This window comes from Barbus barbus (genome assembly GCF_936440315.1).
Source record: "Barbus barbus genome assembly, chromosome: 46".
Classification (NCBI taxonomy): Eukaryota; Metazoa; Chordata; class Actinopteri; order Cypriniformes; family Cyprinidae; genus Barbus; species Barbus barbus.
The window spans coordinates 5,633,931-5,653,107 of record NC_136724.1 but is presented as its reverse complement, the minus strand read 5'-3'; the positions used below and the strand labels follow the sequence as shown (position 1 = coordinate 5,653,107).

General features: G+C 36.1%; 1 protein-coding gene across 1 annotated transcript in view; it reads left to right on the top strand.

Annotated features, from left to right (window-relative positions):
* LOC306864671 (myosin-IIIa-like) overlaps window positions 1–18,179 on the top strand; it is a 92,817-nt gene extending 74,638 nt beyond the window's left edge. The window contains exons 24-38 of the mRNA XM_079408826.1: window positions 795–880; window positions 2,487–2,528; window positions 4,321–4,392; window positions 4,571–4,651; window positions 4,738–4,943; window positions 5,378–5,489; window positions 5,563–5,725; window positions 5,803–5,889; window positions 5,980–6,103; window positions 7,797–8,898; window positions 9,000–9,135; window positions 12,449–12,540; window positions 13,388–13,428; window positions 16,987–17,172; window positions 17,393–18,179. Of these exons, the coding sequence (XP_079264952.1) occupies window positions 795–880; window positions 2,487–2,528; window positions 4,321–4,392; window positions 4,571–4,651; window positions 4,738–4,943; window positions 5,378–5,489; window positions 5,563–5,725; window positions 5,803–5,889; window positions 5,980–6,103; window positions 7,797–8,898; window positions 9,000–9,135; window positions 12,449–12,540; window positions 13,388–13,428; window positions 16,987–17,172; window positions 17,393–17,543 (2,681 nt within the window). The 3' untranslated portion in view covers window positions 17,544–18,179. The remainder of the gene's footprint in view (window positions 1–794; window positions 881–2,486; window positions 2,529–4,320; window positions 4,393–4,570; window positions 4,652–4,737; window positions 4,944–5,377; window positions 5,490–5,562; window positions 5,726–5,802; window positions 5,890–5,979; window positions 6,104–7,796; window positions 8,899–8,999; window positions 9,136–12,448; window positions 12,541–13,387; window positions 13,429–16,986; window positions 17,173–17,392) is intronic.
* The last annotated feature ends 998 nt before the right edge of the window (window positions 18,180–19,177 follow it).

Sequence of the window (19,177 nt, the reverse complement as noted above, 5' to 3'; positions counted from 1 at the left end):
AGCTGGTTGGGGAACAGTGCAGGATGATTTGTAGTGCAAGAGCATGTAAACATAACATACATATATTGCTGAGTTTTTTGTGAGATTGTGCACACGCAGCAGTGTGTGTAAGTGTCCATAGTGCACCTAGTGTAAAGTGTGAGTGTCCATAGTGCACATAGTGTAAAGTGTAAGTGTCCATAGTGCACATAGTGTAAAGTGTGAGTGTCCATAGTGTAAAGTGTCCATAGTGCACATAGAGGAGAGTGTCCATAGTGTAAAGAAAATAGTCACATTCTATTAGATTACACTGCATTATAGACCACACCACAATCTCACAGACAAACACCATCCTGTCTGAAACGTTAAGCAGGGAGTTTGATCTATTGGTCTGAAAGAATGAATGTAGCACTTTTATATAAATGAATGTAGCACTTTTTTATAAAATAAAATGTGCTCACTCCCATGTGATCTGATGTGATGAATGGAGGTCATCTGACTGACACAGTCGATTACGTCCTGTGAGATTCACTGTGGATTGTTTCTAGGAAGTCTGCTGGGATTTCAAACCTAGGCTTCATTCATAAGGCTTTTGTTAGCTACTTGACCATTGTGAAGCTTATTTATCTGTCACAGCACTGACCTCTAAAGACCATCTATCCCAGTGCCCTTGAAATGGTTAACCTTGCAACAAATGGTGGATTATCTTTGAAGAACATGTGATCTAATCTAACGAAGTATCAACAGCAGATTTCTAATGTGTTTGGTTATCACAGTTAAAGCAGATATATCCCATGACCTCTCTCTTTGTGCAGGTAACCTGGCTCACACTAAAGGCAAGGCTGCGGGCTCTGCTCGTATGGGAACACAACAATCACAACGCACAATTAACTTCGCCAAGGTACCTCATTTTGACCTCTTCTCCTCTCTGTACTATAGAGCTCCTAAAGGGACATGGTGATGGTAAAAAAATGAGATGGAAAGAAAATTATATTTCAGTGTATTTCCTTTCGCTCACAAAACCATTGCATTCTCCCGAAAAACTTTGCATTCACCTGCAAAACTTTAAGATGAGGTATGTGGAAAAACATTAAAACTAACAAAATTCTATGCTTTTTCTATGGGGGACACTGCTTTGCTAGAGAATGTAAATGTTTAGTAAGCAAATGCAACCTTTCTCAGGGGAATGCAATAGTTTTGTGAAAGAATCTAAATGTTTTGTCAGTGAATGCAACATTTCTCGGGAAACGCAATAGTTTTGTAAGAGATCGCAAATGTTTTGGAGCGAATGCAATGTTTTTCAGAAGAGCACAATAGTTTTGCGAGAGTTTGCAAACAGTTGCTAAAGAATGTAAATGTTTTGTGAGTGAATTAAACATTTCTTGGGGAAACACAATAGTTTTGCAACACAAAATCGCGAATGTTTTGTGAGCGAATGCAACGTTTTTGGGAATGCAATAGCTTGGCGATAAATTGCAAATGTTTTGCGAGCAAACAAAGTTTCTCAGGGGAACGCAGTAGTTTTGCGAGAGGTAGCAAATGTTTTTCAAGAGATTGCAAATGTTTTGCGAAAGATCGCAAGTGTTTTGTAAGCAAATACAACATTTCTCGAGAAATGCAGTAGTTTTGCTGTGTTTTGTGAGTTTGTTTTGTGAGTTTCTTAGGGGAACACAATAGTTTTGCAAGAGATTGCAAAGGGTTGCTAGCAAACGGAAATGTTTTGTGAGTGAACGCAACTTTTCTTGGGGAAACAACAGTTTTGCAAGAGATCTCAAATGTTTTGCAAGCGAATGCAATGTGTTTTTCATAATGCAATAGCTGTGCCATAGATTGCAAATGTTTTGCAAGCAAACAAAGTTTCTCAGGGGAATGCAGTAGTTTTGCGAGAGGTCGCAAATGTTTTGTAAGAGATTGCAAATATTTTGCGAATGATTGCAAATGTCAAGAAAATGCGAGAAATGTGAGAAAATGCAACGTTTCTCGGGGAAATGCAGTAGTTTTGCTAGAGATCACAAATATTTTGTGAGTGAACACAAAGTTTCTTGGGGAAACACAATAGTTTTGCGAGAGACTGCAAGTGTTTTGCAAGCAAACGCAAAGTTTCTCTGGGAAACGCAGTAGTTTTGAGTGGTCATAAATGAGAACGCAAATATTTTGGAGTTAACACAGTGTCTCAGCGAAGCACTATACTTCTGCAGAAACATTGAAATATACGTTTTCCTCCCAACACATATTTTTTTCCCTATCACCATGTCCTCTTAGGGGCCCCATATTGTTCTGTTATTTATACTCTACCATTAAGACTTCTGTATGTAAATTATGTTGATGTTTAGATGTAGGCATTCATAAGGCAGTGGGCTTATGTTTTTGCTGGAAGCTTCAGTGGTTTCACTTTTTGGAAAGTACTAATTTTCTTTCCACTTCTATTTTGTCTCTCTGTCTTTCCACACTCCATACCCATCAATGTCATTTCCATTCCTCTTTCCTATAATGTCTTCTGTCTAAAGCTGGAGGGTCTTATGTTGTTCAGTATTGTATCATTCAATGAGGTAATGATCCTGTAGTATTTGTGCTGTACATTAGAGACGTGCTCATAGAGGATATTCGCCTTTTGCCAGCCGGCACTGTGCTCACTGGTTTTGGTTGTCTATTTGTATATATGTGGGTCTTTCTCAGAAAACGGTGCTTTTTTATTATAAAAATAATAAATTATTTTAAAAAGTTACTTCTGAACTTCCAAGAAATAATTTTTTTCCACCTCAGGCTCAAATTTCCAGGACAAAAATACCTTAGATATTAGCTGATCACCTTAGGTTGATGCATCCTTCCAAGTTTCAGATTTGTGGTGTACAAATATGTATTTTTCCCCTTCTAGTTACTATACTCTTAATCCTAGTATCGGAGGGAAAAAAGTAAAAAAGCCAGCTGTGCCAGAATTTCACGGAAAAAAATACGGTGTCTATGTTTCTGGATTGGCATATCTGTTCCCGTATTTTTTTTACAAATTTAAACGCATTTCATTATAATGTTAATATTCTAACCTACCTAACTATCAAAATCATTATATTATTTAAACCCTTTAGACATTTACATTTGAATTATAAGTCTATAGTAAAATATAGTAAATTATAATTCTATTAGTTGAATGAAAGTCATTAATAAAACATAAAATATGATCATGTTGACTAGCCATTACATGATTTACAGTGATTATACTCAATATTTGTTCCAAGAATATTTTTTCTTTAAAGCTCTGTAAAACAAAAATACTGAAAATATTGAACTGAGTTTGATGAGGCCAATAAACATAATGAAATATTGATAAAGACTAAAAGAGAAATTCACCCTGTGAATTTATTATTATGATTTCAAAAATAAATTAAAAGGGCTAATGTCAGTATACCCAAAGTGGCAAATGAGGTCATGCACATTGACGTGTTTTATGAAAATTAAACATTTAACAAGTAAAATTTAGTTTCATTTAAAAGTTCAGTCAGTCCGATATATCAAATATTGCAACAAAGGTCTGTTAATTGTATCAGTAATCATGGAGACATGCTTGGCACCATTTCCTGAAAATGACCCATGTCTGTGAGAATGAAAGAGTATCTTCTCATGTGGCCCTACCAGCTTTCTATTAGCTAATGCATTTGTAGATTGACTGATTTATAGCTTGATTAGTTCATATAATACACATTAGAATTGAGTGTCCCTGTGGAATTAAGGAACATTTGTTTGTGCAGTCGCATTTTAAAAACATCTACTTATGTTACAAGTTTTATGGGGGTTTTTTTTTGCATTTAGTTTATTATTCCCAAGAGAATTATTAAGAGAACACATGAGCCACTTAGACCTCACATTCAGGTTGCACTCTGAAATGAATGAGGGTTCTAAACATATTGAAATTATGTCTTTGATGAAGACCTGCATACATTACCATTAATTTGCATATTTAAGCATGCTGTCTTTAGAAAATTTCACATGAAAGATTCCATCCATTTTAGCCCACGTAAAATAAAAGCACCTGTGTCAGTGTGTGATTCTGCTTTGTGTTCAACACTGAAACACCTTGACAATATAGCCTGGTGAAATATTCATGGCCATTTCAAACAAGGAATTTGGCCTTATTGATGATTTTCATGAGTAATTAATGCTTGTTAGATTGCTTTGCAAATGAATCCTGCAGTTAATTTTGTTATTTCTTTACTATATATATATATATATATATATATATATATATATATATATATATATATATATATATATATATATAAATAAAATAAAAAGTTTCAGAGTCAAATCAGACTGTCTTATCACGATTTTTATGCATTTCTTTTTCAGTCTTCCTCTCGGAAATTAACTCCCACCCATGACAAAACAATGCTTGCCTTGCCTGTTGAGACTGTACAAACGGTGATTGTGTGTTTACCCTGACCTTTGGCTTTGTTGTATAAGAGTTTCCAAGAGGAGACATGCATAAATTTATTATAAACAGATAATTTTATGCTTATATAAAAGACCCCCAATATCCCTTCTGTAGATTTTCATGACCACATGTTTTCAGCATGCTGAATATTTTGTGTTTGCAAAGGCGGAGGGCACCGGAGACACCACACATCACCCCCGAGAGACCACCAACATGAAGACTCAAACTGTGGCCTCTTACTTCAGAGTAAGACTTCTGAAGACCTAATGATAAGAACCAATAAAAATCATCACTCGTGATCACAGTCTTTCTTTATTCAATGTACTTTGCAGTATTCTCTAATGGACCTGTTATCAAAGATGGTAGCAGGCCAGCCTCACTTTGTGCGTTGCATAAAACCCAACAATGATCGCCAAGCCCATAAGTTTGACAGGGAGAAGGTTCTTATCCAATTACGGTACACTGGTATTCTAGAGACGGCCAAGATACGCAGACAGGGCTACTCTCATCGTATTCTCTTCAACAACTTCATTGAACGGTTGGACTGATACTACATATTACTGTGTGTCAAGTGCATAAACCCCTTTTCCCCCTAAATTGTGTTTATGTTGGTGCTGGAACCAATACTCTGCCAAGGGACCCGTCCCATAACTGGCCTGTGTTTCAAATGACTTGAAAAATGAAAAAATTACATGGTGTGACTACATAACTCCCCCTTCAAACAAAGCCATCATGGAACCCATTATAGCTCATTGTGATCTTTGGTCTTAGTTTTGAAAATGTATTTTAACATCCAAAGTAATCGCCATCAAAAGGATTGTGGTGATAACCACAATTTAACAACCAATAATGGACCACCACTTCCGATACCAGCACTAGCACATTGCTGGTGGAAAAGGGTTGCCTCTTTAGTCTATAATTTCTCAATTGTTGTGTTCAGAGTTGCCTTTTACTAACAATTGGTCTTTTCAGGTACTCTATATTAGCATTTCGAGCCAATGAGGAGCCAACAATGAATCCTGAGACATGTGCTGTTATTTTGGAGAAGGCCAAACTAGAGAACTGGGTTCTGGGAAAAACGAAGGTTTGTGAGTCAGTGGCATTAATAACTGCCGTTGTTGTTCAAACAAGCTCATAAGTCTGATGGATGTGTTCAGGTTTTTCTTAAATACTATCACGCGGAGCAACTGAATCTGATGGTGAGGCAGACCACAGACCGGATTGTTCTGGTCCAAGCATATGTACGGGGTTGGCTGGCATTTAAACGATACCGTTTGATGCTGGAAAAGCGAGAACAAAGTGCTGTGGTGTTGCAGTCAGGTGTGTTCATGTTGTTGACTAGATGTTAAAATGCAGAATACTCTGCTGAACAAGCTCTAAAATCTCCTTTCTTCTAGCATACAGAGGACACAAAGTTAGGAAAAGAGTGGCTGATGACAAAAGCAAAACAAAGTCAGAAGCTGTTATCACACAATTCCAAGCAGGTAAGACAAAAACATTAAAGTATTGAAGAAACTTAATTAAATGAGTTTAGAAGGAAAAGACTTGCACTAAATCACGACATCTTCATACAGTTTGCAGAGGATATCTGGCAAGGCAGAAATACAAGGAGTTGCTAGATGAGAAGAACAAAGCTGCTGCAAAGATCCAAGCCCATTACAGGGGACACAAAGAGAGGAAAAGCTTCAAGAGGAAAAAGTAAGTCCTGTTCTTATTCCAGATGGTTTTATCCTCCTACTTGTAGATTATTTTAGAAATAAAATCCAACATTTTCAATCAAAGGTTCATCAGTTTAGTTTAAATTCCATCTCATCAATCTCTTTGTCCTACTGGTTCCTTGTTCTTCCAACCGTTGTCTTCATTTTCTTTGTAAGTTTCTAGTCTCTAGCTTTCTAACAAAAGGTATGTGCTAACCATAAAATAAATACTGAAGTCCTGCAAGGCCATTTTACCAAATTTGCAAGATAGGATCAATTGCAACAGCTAAAAGAGAGCATGAAAAGAGAGAAGACATGAAGTGAAACGAGAGACACCCAGTAATACCAGGATATTGACAAACTTGAAGGGTCATGAAGGTCATTGGTTTAAGTCCTGGCTGAGTTAGGATGTCTTTCTCTGTGTAGCGTGCATGTTCTGCCCTGAAACCGCTGGGTGCTCTGGTTTCCCTAATAGTCCGATACATGCAGGATAGGTGAATTGGAGACAATACATTGTCCATAGATGTGGATGTGTTTCCCTGGGATGGGCTCCAAGCATCCCAGCAACCCTATATTTGACAAGTGGTTTAGAAGCTGGATGGATGAATACTAAAATCTTAGACTGCTTAATGTTGACCAGTTTGACCAGTCAGAGCAAGGTACACATGAGCCACTTTTCCACAGAAATTGCTTTGAACAATTTGTCATAGGAACTTTTTTTTTTCCCCAGACCAGTTGCTGTCTGCGTTTCCATCGCGGTCTAAAGTACCGTGAAAATTAGGCAATAGTCTGGTGAAGTAAGACTGTGAGCGACTGCTCCTCCCAGTCCAGGGCCGTTTCTCAGTATGCAAATTTTGGACTTGCGTCCTCGGTAGTTCAGACTTCGCAAGATCAACTCGAGAGTGTGAACTCCCGGGGACGGGATAACGCAAGTCCGGTAATTCTGCAAATGGAGGTTGACAACATCAGTCAGCTCGCCTTGGCTACTGCCATATCCTTCGCTGTACAGACAATAAAACAAAATAATGTATGTTATCAAACACCACTGCCTCTTTTAATTTAATCATAGGCTATTAATAGCTGCATAAATGTAGTTCAGGGAATGTACATACATAACATATTAATAGATTAATAGAATAAAGACCAAAGATTATCTGTTAGATTTACCCAAAACGAATTATGTATATCTCATCCCACTACAGAGATATCGGAGCTAACAGCAAATGTCAGAAAGACTAGCCGTGTTGAGGCTGCTCTCGCCTGTATACATGAGCACTGAACGCCCGGTGAAGCACATTTTTACAAATAAACCACGGATTTGAGTTTTAAACAACTACATTCTCGCCTGAAATACTCTTAAAACTACATTTCATGACACAATAACAGTAATATTATGCGAATAAATGTTGGTTGAAATAATGTTGCATGAACTCAACCAATCAACCATTAGCACCCAAGTCCCACCCCTGAATGTTCCGGACCTTTGAAAAAGTACTACCTCGTGAGCAGAGGCTTTCTGAGGTGCAAATTCTTCCCCGGAACTTTATTTAGATCCTGGTTCCTGTGGTGGAAACACGCTGAGTGTCCAAAGTCCCTAGTTCCTCGGGAAAGTTCCTGCGATGGAAATGGGCTTATACAGTAGAATCAAGAATTCAACAGTGCTATGGTAGTATAAACTGATTTATTTTGCACAGGGAAGCCATGCAGAATGAAAAAGCTGAGAAGACAGAGGAAGTGACGGAGGCCCCATCGGAATCAGAAGGTCCAGTTACAGAGGAACCTTCACAGGAAGGAGGTGAAGTGGTAATGGATGAAGCTGATGAAAAGGCTGCTGTGGTCCTCCAGAGCAATTACCGAGGTTACAGGGAAAGGAAGAAATACAAGGAGCGTCGGGAACGTAACAAGACTTTAACAGGGGATGAACTGGCCATTTCCTCATCCACCGTTGAAGAAATCACTTCTGGAGAAGATTTGGATGCTATACAAGAGGAAGTACAGGAGAATATGGAGGAAGAAGGGAAGGAGGCTGAGGAAGAGGCTGCAAGTGGAGGAGATGAGAACAATGCACAGGAAAGCAAGGCAGCCACTGTTATCCAGAGCAACTTCCGAGGTCATAAAGAACGTAAAAGACTCCAAGAGGAGGGGAAGTTGCCGGTTAGAGGGAAGGAGACAAAGAGTCCTCCAGTTGAAGAGGAGCTTCCTATTCCAGATCCACCACCTCCAGAAGAACTGATGGAATTCACTGAGGACATAGAACAGGAGTATGAGGCTCCAGCTGGACCACCAGGAGAATATGAAGAGGCCAAAGCTGCTGTGGTTCTTCAGAGCAACTTCCGTGGCCACAAAGAACGTAAAAGGCTCCAGGAGGAAGGCAAAATCCCCAAGAAAAAGCCAAAAGAAGATATGGCTAATCCTGACACTTCAGAACCAGACATTTCTCTCGAGGAACTTCCACCACCTCCATTAGAATTCGAGCAAGACCAAGAGCTAGATTCCAGTCAGTCTCCAGGGGCAGATGAACAACATGCCGCAACTGTTTTACAGAGCAATTTCAGAGGCCACAAGGAGAGAAAGCGATTGAGAGCAGAGAGAGAAGGAGGCACTGGAAACACAGATGTCCAGCTGGAACGGAAGGGGGTAGAAGAAGAGGAGGATGCTCAGGCAGAGGAAGACCAATATGATGAGGAGCAGGCAGCCATTAAAATCCAGAGCAATTTTAGAGGTTACAAAGACAGAAAGAACCTGAAAGCTACATCACAAAAACAGGATGAGGACGTGGAGTTGCTATGCAAAGAGGTGATTTTTTTTGTGTGTGTGTTTATGTAAGTTTACCCACAGATGACAAATCTGTCATCATTTAATCACTCTGATTATCAATCCAAACCTGTATTTCTCAGGTAACCAGGGTCTCTGAAGATTTCTTATCACTGCAGAAGAAGTTAAATGAAATCATACTTGCCCATCAGCTCAACCCCAACGAAAATGGGATGTTTGTGAAAGGACAACCTATGAATGGCTACTTCCAGCAACCAGGTAAACGTCCTTCATAGATTTTGTGCAGTCATGTCTGACATCTTAGTAATTGTAATCATTTTCGTGTTTGGTGAAACTTCAGTATACTTTTAAAAAGTGCACTTTGTAATAATGTCAAATTAAAAGTTTTACTACATTTGAAATTGTTTAATAATCTTTTGTCATGTTTTTAAGAAGTACACTTATTTTGATGCACATGTAAAGTACTGATTATCATTTTAAATGTGTTTTGTTAATTAGTTTTACATTCAATTAATATATTTTAAATGTTCTAATCAACAAATGTGTAATTACAATATATTTAAATACACGACATAACAGTTTCAATAAAAATGTATACTTGTCCATACATTGGGCAGTACACTTAACAAATTAAAAAACAATAGAATTAAATAGACAATAATTTTGTACTTATAATGTAATTTTTTTTTTTTTACTTCAAGAATAGCTTTGATTATTTTAACTGAAAACAAAAGTGGAGAAAATATAGCAGTTTTTTTTTCCTTAAGATTAAAATAGCTTAAAATAAGAAAACTCTACCTTAATTAAACCCCTGCAGTATACTTGTTTGCTGTCAATTGTATCAGAACATGAAATTTACTTTTCTCTAACAGAGATTGATCTTATCAAAAATTGGATGTCTAGTGCCACAACATGCAAATTGGGCTGAACAAGATGTGTCATCAGAAATTTTCCCTCAGCTGAGCAAATCTAATGTTCATTTGATTTTTGTTGCGATATGTCTAATTACTTTTGCGAGGATAATTCTTGCAGATTCTATTATTTCTGATATGCACCTTGTGTCTAAATGAAACCAGATTATTCTGTCAGCAGTGATAATTGTCTCTGTGTTGACAGATATGGCCTCCTGATCTGTTTTGCTCTGTCACATAGTTTTAATCTCATCTGTGAAAACTGAACTTCTGCAAAAATCTTGCTAAATGGATTACATTGGCTTCATAAATACTGTGGTCATCTGTCACATGTTTATTAATGTTTTATTGTGATTGTAAAATGTCTTTGGGAGCTCCACAGTCAAAATAAATAATCTAAAGCAGAGTCTTTCTGTGTGGAAACAATTATTATTGTGCAATTATTATTGTTTCCACATAGAAGTGCCCTTTGAATGGCAGTCACATTTCCATGTACATGAAAGGTCTTTAAATGCTAATCGCATTGCATGCAAAAGTGCCCCGGCAATTACAGCAAGAATTAATATAAGAGCTGCAAATTGGCTTTATACCTCTGAGCAATCAAGAATTGTTGATGACCTTTCAAGTGACACATTCAATAAATATGACAAACTCTCCAGCCTGTGCCCGCTGGTCCTGGTGGACATTGATTAATTTTCTTTACACCGGACCTTTCTACATGATAAACAGTGCTTGAGTTAGCAGATGCTATTCAAATAAACCAAAGGTCATTTTTGTACCTTTTGGTGTTGATTGCAAAGAAAAATAAGGAAGTTTTCTGTATCAAAGGCTTTTTTTTTAATGAGCATTACACTTTTTTTGACATTGCACTTTAACAGTACTTATAGTGTACTTACCTAAGAAAGTACTGGTAACATAAGGTAGGCTAAATGGATTAATGTTAGTTTTACTGGCAGGTTCTATAATGCATTAAACTATGTTTAAAAATAGTTATTCATACATATATTTAAGGCCCAACTTTATATTAAGTGGCCTTACTATGTACTTACTTATAAATTAATAATTTGGTACAATGCACTAATTGTGTATGTACATTTTTTTACATTGTATTTGTATTAAAAAAAAAAAAATACCTGCATGTAATTACGTCTGTAATTAATTTCTGTAATTGCATTTAAAATTACACTGTTAACCCATCCCTTACACCTTAACCTACCCTTAAACCTACCATACCGTCAAACCTGTCCTAACCTTACCAGTATCCCACCTCAATAGCACAAAAAGTGTTTTGGTAATACTTTATTTTATTGTCCTTGTTACATGTTACATGTACTTACTATTATAATAACAACATATAATGCCAGTAACCCTAATCCTTAACCTACCCATGTACATGTGATTAATTGATATTACTCAGTACTTAAATATATAATTACACTGTAACAAGGACACCTTAAACTAAAGTATAACCATGTTTTGGAATACAATATGAACACAATGAGTACAATTTGATGAAAGTACATAGTAGTTAAGGCCACTTAATACATATAAAGTGGAACCAAATTTAATATTTTTGTATTTTATGAATTAACTTATCCATAGTTTAAACTCATCCTACTTATTAACTGAATAAAAATGTAATTGAAAGTATTTGTGCTGATTCGAAGTAATTTGAAGAAATGCATTCTGAAAATATTATTTGTATTTTAGATAAAATCAAATAGATGCAAATATTTAATAAACTGTGACATTATTTATGCATGTATGTATGGAAAATTTACCCATTTCATTTATGTAAAATGATGTGTATAATTAAGTGTATTAGTCAGTTTATGTTTAAACTGTGTAATCAAATTAATGGGATTTTTATATGCAATTAAAATGCATAAATCTTAAATTTAGGCCTAAATGATTTTTGAGTGGATGATGGATGAAGGAAGAGAAATTAGAGAAATTATAAATGTATTTCTTTCAGTAATGAAAACTAATAATATAAATAGTCTAATACACATTGTGAGGTTGATTAAAGGTTCACTATTTTACCCAGTTTGTGCAATATGTATTTTTTATGCTCAGTACAAGTTACATTTTTATCTTAGCAACTTGCTAACATCAAATTCTGTTGGAGTCAATTTGAGCCTCCTGCACAGTTCAAGTGAGGCCCATGTTGAGCGTTTCAGATCAGGAATTTATGAGGTTCAGTATCAGCTAGGATTCTGCCTGCCTTGAAAGGGAGCTGCCTATATAGATAGTAGACAACAAGAAGGCTGACTAGGGTTTAGAACAAAGCTTCATTCTCATTCTTACTTTTACTTGTCTGTGTCAGTGTTGGAGCATGTTGTGACTGGAAGGCATTTCTGATTGATTGTTAGTGGATAATTACAAATAGTGAGGCCCAAGGGTTAAACCATGCCATACGGTTTGTTCGATAAGAACAAAGGGGTCAAAGGTCAGCTGGATGTTGTGTGCTGATCCTATTCTTCTATGTAGCAATGGGGCTCGCCACCAGAGAATTAGTTGTTCTCTTTGCTCCTTATTCACACAGGAGACACTAGACATAATATCACATCTTGAACAGGTTTAAAAGTATTGACTTCAAGGTCAAATATTACATTTTCTGTTGGTTTTCACCCCTTATTTTTTTTCACCCCTTATCACAGCCGACACAAAGCAGTCACGAACGCCTCGCCGCACACAGCAACCAAAGACCCTGAACACGCCAGAGGACTCCACATACTACACACTCATTCATGTGAGTCAGCATCACACATTTGGCCCTATTTTAACATCTAAGCACATGGTCTAAAGTGCCATGTTCCACTCTTGCTAGTTTAACGACAGGAAAAACGGTCGGCGTGCACGGCGCATGGTCTAATGGGTGTGTTTTGGGCATAACGTGCAATAAACCAATCAGAGTCTCATCTCCCATTCCCTTTAAGAGCCAGTTTTCTCGCGCCATGGTGAATTCGCTATTTACACGGCGGAATTTGCAAGCACAAAGACTGAACGCATCTGCTTGTGTGTGAGCAAATAGGTAGCCTAATTCTGATACATGCAATGACTATCCATTATGACAAGTAGGGATTTTTATAATATTTTATATTATGCCTACACAATAATAATCTTTTACATTGTAATCTTTTAATATTTAGCATGTTTGTGTGCTTCTGCGCGTCCCTGTGTGTGTGTAATAAGCAGAGCTTATAGGCGCTTATTACTAGCACGCTCTTTAAATAACAACAAAAATACTACGCCATTGACTTTAGACCAAGTTTTAGTTGGTCAATGACGCGGTGTATATTTAATGTGCCTCAAAATAACAACGTGCCAACAATGCGCCTGAACAAACCTCATTTTCAGACCAGCACACCCATGAGCGCACAAATGAGCGCAAATGCATTTGCTATTTAAACAACATGGCTCTAGACGTGAAAATTATAACTGCGTCGGGCTGACACTAGCAAAAAACATTTGCGTCGCACCTGACGCCGCATTGTGCCAGGTGTATGATAGGACCCAATGACGGAATTATCTCAACTCAGGATTATCTGGGCTTCAGCATTAATGATCTTTCTCACACTATTTTTGGTCTTTTCCAGAGGTCTGTCCAGAATGATAAAAGGAGGCCAAGAAAACAAAGGTAAATAAATTAGCAGAAGTGTTATACTAAACAAAAATGTGTCCTCTCCTTAGAAGCTGCTGCTTTGCAGACAGTGATAAAAGCTATGTTTGGAATATAATACTAGTGCACCGCATACTACATATGATACACTGTATACTGCCATTTTTTTTTTTTTTTTTATATTATATGAAATAGCATGTGGCGTGCAGTGAAATTTCCCGTTTATTGTCTCAAAAATACACTTCGTTCAACCTTACAATTGAAGACTCATATGTTCACCAAGGCTTCATGTATTCGAGCAAAACAGTAATATTGTAAAATATTTTTACAAATTAAAAAAAATGTTTTTTATTGTAATCTATTTTGAAATGTAAAGTAATGCAAGCTGAATTTTCAGCATCATTACTCCAGTCTTCATTGTCACATGATCCTTCAGAAATCATTCTGATACGCTGATTTGCTGCTCAAAAACATTTCTTAATATAACAGTTGCGCTGCTTAATATTTTTGTAGAAGCTGTTATGCATCTCAGGACTTTTTGACGATTAGAAATGTCAAAATTTGAAATATTTTTATAACAATGTAAAAGTCTTCACTGTCATTTTTGATCAGTTTAAAGCATCCTTGCTAAATAAGTTCTGATTTTGTTTTCAAATCTGACCCCAAAATATTGAACGATTTATACTTTAATTTTGTATTTTTCAATTTAATTTTGTTCAATCCAGTAATCCTATGTGTTTTGGGGGGTCCGATGTAATAAAAAGGCAAAAGAGAGATGTTAACAAATCAAACACAGGTCATAACAAACTATGGATGGTGTAATAAGATATTCTGTGTTGTGCACAAATAAGAAATGTAGTATGAACATTTGCATACTTGCACAGTACAAATACTCCAGAAATAATAGATGTAGATGCTGTTCTTAACAAAACTCGTGAAAAATTTACCAACATTGGATATAAAGCTAAATCTTAACCCAGTGTTGCCTCCAGTTCACCTTTTAATATGTTCATATCTTAACTGCTGCTAAAATACGCTGTATAAACAATCCAGTCTAATACATAATGCAATTACGTTTTTCTCATGTCAGACATAATGTAGGTAAAGCATAAAGAATCTGATATAAAATCAATAAAAACTGAATTGTAAACCATATTTTTAACACTTATGCTAATAGCTTGCATATTACGGCTAGTTCCTGTAGCATTTGGCTGTCAGCGATCAGGTCGGCGTGACATATCCGCAGTGTCACAGCATGTGTAAAATACTATGTGTGTGATCATGAATCTGAACCTCCATGAGAGCTGCTGACAGGAGATTGCACAGACCTGCTGAGTGACAAAAAGCTCTGACAGACAGACAGGGTGCCGGACGCTTTAGAACAACACTCTCAGAGACACGCATCATTAAAAACCAGTAGTTTTTGCACGTCAGAGATGAGCAGCAGCATGCATCATTTCAGTATTCATCAAATCAACTTTCATAATATGTATGTTTCTGGTCTTGTTTTGCGAAAGTTTCACTTGTAAATGCTATATGTCAATTGGGGCTTGAGCGTTTAGTGTTGACTTTAAGAGTGAGAAGGTCAAATCTCTGGCTCTCTGATAACAAGCTTATGTTCTGTCGGAGAGAAATAGAGGAAGAGATTAACAGAGGAAAGAGAGAAACTAGAGAGAGATAGGGGACCAATAAGGTATCTTGGGAGAAAAAAGGGCAAGCTGAGGACATGCAGGTAATGAAGGTGTACTGCAGTACAAATGTGCAGAACTAGAGAGACAGAGCAAACAGATGTAGCTGAACACTCTGTTTTTCCTGCACTGTGTAGCTGCCACTTGAACGAATCCCTCAAAACCATGTCCAAGTCCCATTTTACCTCAAAATCTAAAGAAAACAAAAAGAAATAGTTTTCTGCTTGAAGAAAATAAGCATATTTTTGATTTGGATTTTTGCCATTTCTGGCATTAATTTCATGATGTTATTCATACAAATTCTTTAATATGAATATGTTTTCTATTTGGGGGGATTTTTTATGACATTTCTTAAGTTTAGAACAAGAAACATTAAAACAAATACACTTTATTATTAAGTATCATAAAGTATTACATTATTATTATCTTTAAGACTGTTTTATGGTAAAACAAAAATATAACTATTACATTTTTATCATTTTTATATTAATATGTTTTGTATTAATGTTTTGTTTTTAGCATTTTGATTCATTTGATGAGGTTTTACACACAAATGTGGAATAATATATTAATAATTTAATAAATAGAATTAATTCAGCATACAGTCAGAACACCAAATATTGTTACAATTTAAAAAACTGAAATACTTTATTTTAATAATGATGATGATGGTGATTATTATCATCATCATCATTATTATTATTATTATTTTGTTTTATGGTCATAATTCATCTTAATATGAATATATTTCCTGTTTCTATTTTTGGATTTTTTACATTAATTTCATGATGTTTCTTAAGTTTAGAGCAACAAATATATATATAAAAAAATATTACTTATTATTTTACGTATAATCATAAAGTATTATATATTTATTATTATTATTATTATTATTATTATCATCATCATCTTTAAGACCATTTTATGGTCATACAAAAATATGTTACATTTTTTCTATCATTTTTTGTATTCATTAGTTTTATATTAATATTTTATTTTTGGCATTTAGACATTCATTTGAGGTTTTCCACAAATTCTCAATATAATTAATATATTAATTATATAATAAATATAATTAATTAAGTGTAAAGTCAGAACACCAAATATTACTACAAATAAACAACTCTATTTTATTATTATTATTATTATTATTATTATTATCTTTATAACAATAAACACATTCTATAAGTATACAATATATAATTATTTTCATATTAATATATTTTATATTAATACTTTACTATTTCAAGTATAATATTATAAAAAATTAAATATGAAAATTTGTTTGTTTTTGGTTTGTTAGCGAGACAGACAGGAAGTGCATCAGTAGGCCAGTGGGGCTGACTGATATAATTGCATCAGTGGTCTGGCAGCAGGCCGTAGGCTCTTGGCTTCATTGGTTTCATAGATCTCTGTTTTCATTACATAACGCTGCTGATAAGCCCTGAGACGATGAGTAAAATCCACTGAAAGAACATTTCCATTTGAGTCCATCACTGCCGAAAAGCCAGTCATGAATCAGAGCCTGTCCTGAAGGCCATCGCTTACACACTGAAGAACAGCCATGAAATATACTCAATACGGCATAATGGCCACCCATTAATAGCAGCCTGCTATGATAAAGTAGACGTTATTTATGATCGGGAGCAATAAACTTTGGCTGTAGGCAGGGGGGAGGGGGGGTCGGTAATAAAGAATTCATTAAAACTTATGTCATTTCAAAGTAGATGGAAATGAGTTCTGCCGATCTCCAAATATAAAAGTAATTCATGATTATTCTGAGTCTTCTGAAGGAACTGATCAATGACTTTGGTCTGTTCCTCACACGAAGCTAATAGTTTCAAATTCATCTGTTTTCTCTGCACACCCCCCCCCCCCCCCCCCCCAGCCCCAAAAGGCTGGACAATGATGACCAGTACTACCAGGGTTTGTCCAGCACAAAGTCCACAAGCCTGCCCAGTGACAGACGGCGCTCGAGCAGACGGAGATCTTCCACTGAAAGAAGACGCTCTTCTGAGAGATCACTGTCTGATGTCCCCAAATCTGATCTCCCTAAGAACCCAATGGAGAACAGGTGAACGAACATTAAAAATGTGCATCATTCTGTCTGTTTAACAAATACCATCCTCGAAACATAGACCTCAGTGCAGCACACAGTACTGAACATGATAAATGTGTTTGAGCTGAAGATGCAGATATCAAGACGTAAAAACCTCCCCGCTTTCTTTCCCTTTCTCGCTTGCGTCTTCATTTCCATGTGAAGTCATGCTTTATCTGCCCCTCTCTGTCCACAGGCACTCGTTCTCTAGAATGCCCTCTACAGAGAGTCAAAGTGAGGACAACCCATATGACTACAGAAAGATACTGAGGAAGACCTCCCAGAGACGAAGGCTAATAACACAGCCATCAAGCTTCAGATCTTCTGTAAATACTGTCAGTGACTGATGAAGTTGTCCTTAAGGAAGGGTTGCCCTAAAAATGAAATTTCTGGCATCATTTACACAGCGTTATGTCGTTCCAAACCCATATGATTTTCTTTCTTGTGTGAAACACAAAAGGAGAATTTTTGAATAATATACCACCTGCTCTTTTCCATGCAGTTTCCATGAGTCAGATCTGGATCGATTGAGATGATTCGTTCATAAATCGGACTGGGGTGCGCTTCCCAAAAGCAACTATGGTTGCAAGTTACGTCGTTACCAATAGAGTTCAATGGGACTTACCACCATAGTTAGCTAACGATGCTTTGGGAAATGCACCTCTGATCTGGTTCAACTCACTGCTCACTGGAGGGGAAGATTGTCTTTTTTTGGGTGACCTGTTTCTTTGAGTAATATGCCATGTTTTCAGTCCATGTATTGTTACTTGGTTTGGTTTTCCATGAAAGCACTGGCTTTAGTTTAAGTAGTTACATAAATAATGACTACTTAACGCTGTACAGAATGTAATGCTACTTGACTTAGACAGGACATTTGTGCTGCTCTTGCTTCATTTTTAACTCAGGTTTAGCAGTTGATGTTTTCTGTTCGTTCATGCATGTGTAAGCCTCTCTGTGAATAAAGATTTGTTCACAAAGATTTCATAAATTGACCTTTATATTTGCACCAATCCTTTGATTTAGTGAGTCAGACTTGCTGCCTCATTTCTACACAAACATTAAAACATGTATTATAATAATTCCCCAGATGCACTGGTATCCAAATGTATACTTGTTTGAATAATGCATACAAATAGATATGTGTATTATTGGAATGTCATTTATTTGTAAATATGATTAACTAAATATTTAATTAAATCTGTAATTAGTCTAATTAAATGTACATGAAGTTAAACTGAAGTTACTATAAATATAATTAATACTAAATCAGCTCATTCCGTTTATGTGTCCTTTTTATGTAAAATGCATTATATGGTATTAAAAGATTCTGCATTTCATGATTAGGTAACAGTGATTAAATAAAAATATGTTTTAGGGATATAGATTAAATTAGAATATTAAAAGCAGGTTCCTACCATTCTTCTAACATAAATTCCAAATTGAATTTCATAATTGATCAAATAAATCAGTCTATTTTTGTTTGTATTTTAGTGTGATGCTCACACTTTTTCTGTTTTTGTTTTTGCCGATGTAACTCTCTTGACTTGCTTTTCTGTGTGATTTCTTTCTCATTTTCTCCACACCAACCTCATGCGAGTGGGCAAAAACGCTTAATTTCGGCTTTATTAATATTTTGCTTAACCTGTTATTTTATAAATCCTATAGTACAATTATCATTTATTTCTGCTTTATTTAGGGTTTCATTTTATTATATGCATGCGGAATAAATGGCCTGCATGCCATTGCGCACGATCGCCGCACACAATTGAAAATGGTACAATAAATTCACAGTAATGTTTTTATTACTTCTATGTTTTCCTGTTCATGTTTGAAACTGGGTCTCCAATTTCATTGTTAATAAGAAATGGTTTGATGATAATAAAAAAGGGAGGGGGGGGCATAGATAAAGACCGCAGATCTGAATGTCATGGTCCATGGAGCCGGACTGCTCCTCCTGCTTCTGATGAAGTCTGCTCAACGC